Consider the following 4,593-nt stretch of genomic DNA (forward strand, 5'->3'; position numbering starts at 1 on the left):
TGTTTATAGGTTATCAATTTGGGACAAAAGGTTATAGAGTACTAAGTCTAGCTTCTAACAAAATTTCTGTGTCTAGGGATGTTACATTTCATGAGACAATCTTCCCTTTCTCTATGACTCAATCATCTTCCCCTGTGGTAAATGGTCATGTTCCTGGTTTTGATTATCTCACTCCTACAATTGTTCTTTTTGATAACATTCAGTGTAATCCTGAATCTGATAATGATAATATGCAATGTGATCCTGATCGCACAGACACTATAGTTCCAATTGAGTTACCACCACCATTTGTTCCTCCTTCACCAGACCACATTCCATCTGTTAGAAAGTCTGCCAGAATAGACAAAACACCAGCCTATCTAAATGATTACTTATGCAATATACCTCATTCCACAACTACATTACCACTTCATTCACTACATGCATCATTGTCTAAACACCATCATATTGCCTCTAAGCTTCTGTATCCTGATAGCCAGTCTCTTGTATTAAGTATCTCACATGAAAGTGAGCTATCTTCATATGATATAACAACTATGGATCTTTCATGGCAGGCAGCTATGACACAAGAACTATCTGCCCTACATGATAATGATACTTGGGATCTCATGCCTCTACCCCTTGGAAAGAAATCTCTTGGGTGTAGATGGGTATATAAGATCAAACACAGAGCTGATGGTAGCATAAAAAGGTACAAGGCTAGTTTGGTTGTTAAGGGTTATACTCAGCATTATGGAGTTGACTACACAGAGACTTTTTCACTTGTTATTAAGATGACTATTACAAGAGCTCTAATTGCCACTGTTGTAAAGAAACACTGAAACATTTATCAATTGGATGTGAATAATGCCTTTCTCCATGGGGAGTTAGATGAAGAGGTTTACATGGATATTCCACCAGGCTTGGATATTCAGACTAAAGGATTAGTTTGTAAGCTCAATAAGTCATTATATGATCTCAAGCAGGCTAGTAGGCAATGGTATGTTAAGTTGTTTGATGCTCTCAGTTCCAGGGGATACACTCATTCCTTAAATGACTACTCTCTATTTTATAGAAAAAATGGCTCATCTACTGTCTTCATAGATGTGTATATGGATGATATCCTATTGACAGGTACTGATCTTGAAGAAAATGATAGTCTCAAAGGCTTTCTCCATAATCAATTCAAAATTAAAGATTTGGGGAAACTGCATTATTTGTTGGTGTTAGAGATCCTTACACTGAAGCTGGATTGCTTATTTCACAAAGGAAATTTGTGCTTGATCTTCTCAAAGAGTACCATTGTTCTGAACTTTCCAGCCTCACCTCACCACTAGATATGACAGTCAAGCTCAAGGCAAATGAGGGGAAGCCTATTTCTGATCCCAATGCATACAGTAAATTAGTTGGGAAACTTAATTTCTTAACTAATACTAGACTAGATATTGCTTATGGAGTTCAGCACCTTAGTCAGTTCATGTAAGACCCCAGAGAACCACATATGAAAGCAACATACCACATGCTGAGGTATCTCAAGAAGGATCCCACCTTAGGATTGCTTATGACATCTACTGATGATTACAACGTACAGGATTTTTGTGATTCAGATTGGGGTGCTTGTCCTGATTCCATATAGTCCATCACAGGTATATTGTGTTGCTTGGTTCCAGTCCTATAAGCTGGAAATCTAAGAAACATGAAACTATATCTCTTTCCTCAGCTGAGGTTGAATATAGATCCCTTCGAAAAGTGGTTGGAGAGTTGGTTTGGTTAGATAGACTATTTGAAGAGCTTACTATTCCTAGAAGCAGACCTTTTCCTATCTTTTGTGACAGTCAATCAGCTCTACAAATTGCTAGAAATTCTGTGTTTCACGAAAGGACCAAACACATTGAGATCGATTGTCATTTTTGTGCAAACCAAGCTACAAAAAGGTCTTATATCACTGCATCACATTGGAACTCATGACCAACTGGCTGACATCCTTACTAAGGCTCTTACAGTAGTCAAACATTAAGTAGTTTTGGACAAGTTGGTTGTGTTGGTCTCACCTCCAACTTGAGGGGGGGTATTGAGTTAGTTAACTAATTAGTTGATATGTCCACGCGTAGTTAGTTAGATCTATATAAATAGAATGTACTCAGTTGTAATAGTTAGTTCAATTGATTCAATACAAGCAAAGAAGTTTCTCTTTCGTTTTCTCTCATACATCCTTCGATGGAGTTCTGTAGTTCTTAAGCATATTAGTTGAATCTCTTATTCTTGATCATCAATTTCACACGACCTTTAGATCCGCACCCGTATCGGACATCCACTCTCGAGTCCGAGCAACTTAGTCTGCCATTCCTTTCACTTATGTATCTGCTAATTGCTTTATTTTTATAAGAATATTAGCAAAGTCATGTTTTGTTTTAAAAAAAAAAAAAAAATTCTCTCTTCAACTGCCTAAAAAAATTGGCATATTTTATTTCATCATAGTTTATTTTAAACGTTATTGCATGTTTGGTTTAGTTTCTTAGAAATTAAAAACTATTTATGAAGGAATTAAGAAGTTTGGGTTCGTCAAGTTGACTGAAAATGGATAATAAATTTGTTACTAGGAGTAACTACAATTAGAGAGTTGTGAGCGGTAGTATCAAATTTGATTTACAGTATAATCTCAAAAAATTAGTCTTAATTTTTTTTTCCATTTACAATTCTTTCTTTTTGTTTCTTATATTTTCACACTAAAATGAAATAAGAATAAGAATCTCAAATAATGATAAACAAATAGATTTTTAGGGGAGATATTCAAAATTCAAATTATTCGTGAATCAAAGAAGTGAAAAAATAATTCACGTGTGAGAAGAATAAAAAATATCCGTGAACTAAAAAAAAACATGAACTTCACTAGAAGGATCTAACATACCCATACATGGATTTTTTTAATAAAGAATAAATTTAAATTTTATTTAGGAAAATAAAAACGAAATTGAATTAAATTAATCCTGAAGGAATAGGAAAACACAGGAGAAGAATAGTATAGAAGGAAAAAATAGGAAACAAATCTTTTTTCTGGAGGATTTTCATCTTTTAAGAAACTGTAAGAATCCATTTAGGTATAGGAAAGGAAAACATATCATCTATAAATTACTATCTAATGTATTGTTATAATAATATACTACTAACATTCAATTCTTAATTTCCAATGGCGGGATTATTGTGGAAGAGAGGCACAACTCTTGGTCAAGGTGGATTCGGTGTTGTCTCGTTAGCTTCTACGTCTAATGCACTATTTCGTGGTGTTACTCTTCCATCTCTCATCGCCCTCAAGTCATGCAACTACAGTGCTTCTCAATCGTTGAAAGAAGAAGTCGAAATCCTCCGAATGTTCAAACATTCACCTTACATTGTTCACTGTTTCGGAGCTAATGTCTCATTTGAAGATAACGTCAATCTTTACAACTTATTGCTCGAGTATGCTTCAGGGGGAAGCCTTGCTGATCGTCTTCAGAACTGCAATTCACTGTCGGAGTCTGAAGTTAAGAAACACACGAAGAATGTTCTTTTAGGGCTCAGTTGCATACACAACAATGGAATTATTCACTGTGACATCAAGCCTGGCAATATTCTCCTTGTGGGCAGGGATAAAACTGCCAAGATCGCTGATTTCGGGCTCTCCGTGACATTGGAACAGGGCATGAACCAAAAACAGGGAGTTATCAGGGGAACAGAAAGGTATATGGCACCTGAATCCGTGATTAACACTGAGTATACCTCACAAGTTGATATTTGGGCTCTTGGCTGTACTGTCTATGAGCTGATTACGGGGACACCGCTGTGGGAAGACGCAGATGGTGATGATGTGTTGGACAAAATCGAGTTTGAGGAACCAAAGTTTCAGAATTCAAAGTTGTCAAATGAGGCTCAAAATTTTCTGGAAAAATGTCTTGTGAAGAATCCGAGCACGCGTTGGACTGCGGACATGCTCTTGAACCATATTTTTCTGCAGAATTCATCCAAAGTAGCCAACACAGCAAAGACAAGGAAGAAGAAAAGTGATTCAATGTCCCTTCTACACAAACCAATCCAGAAGATAACATTCAAGATCGGCCATCATAAATTCTCGAGGCAATTGCCGGATCCGAAGCCCCTTCTACACAAACCAATCCAGAAGATAACATTCAAGATCGGCAATCATAAATTCATGAGGCAATCCCCAGATCTGAAGGAAGTATAGAATGAAACTTGTGGAAGAGTACTGGGTACTGACAATAGATAGATACATAATAAAAATTGATTTGTATATATATAGAGAAGTATGTATGGGTTTGATCCCTCTTTAGGATTTCTTTTGGGGTCTGTAGGCAACGTGTGACGAAGATGACCTCACGTGCTGCTCCTTACTAGTTTAATAATAAAAAAAAAGTTGTATAGTTGATCAACATTCTTTATAAAGAAAGGTGAATTGTTATATTTGTGTTGCAAAGTTGAGTTTGTTATTATGATTGAATTGCTGGGTTAGAAATTTATGGTTTCCTTATTAATATGACTCATCTGTTGTGTTTTTCCATATTTGTGCCCTCTCTTTTGTCACCAATTTAGAAACAATGTTTTATCTGTCAAGTACTATTG

At 36.0% G+C, this 4,593-nt stretch overlaps 1 protein-coding gene across 1 annotated transcript; it reads left to right on the top strand.

The window, feature by feature from the left end:
• The first annotated feature begins 3,166 nt into the window (after positions 1-3,166).
• On the top strand, positions 3,167-4,295 carry LOC125874214 (mitogen-activated protein kinase kinase kinase 20-like). The gene has a single exon (XM_049555061.1). The coding sequence runs from the start codon at positions 3,167-3,169 to the stop codon at positions 4,196-4,198; it is 1,032 nt and encodes a 343-aa protein (XP_049411018.1). The 3' UTR covers positions 4,199-4,295.
• Positions 4,296-4,593: the final 298 nt, after the last annotated feature.

The sequence above is a fragment of the Solanum stenotomum genome, chromosome 8 (genome assembly GCF_019186545.1).
Source record: "Solanum stenotomum isolate F172 chromosome 8, ASM1918654v1, whole genome shotgun sequence".
Lineage (NCBI taxonomy): Eukaryota > Viridiplantae > Streptophyta > Magnoliopsida > Solanales > Solanaceae > Solanum > Solanum stenotomum.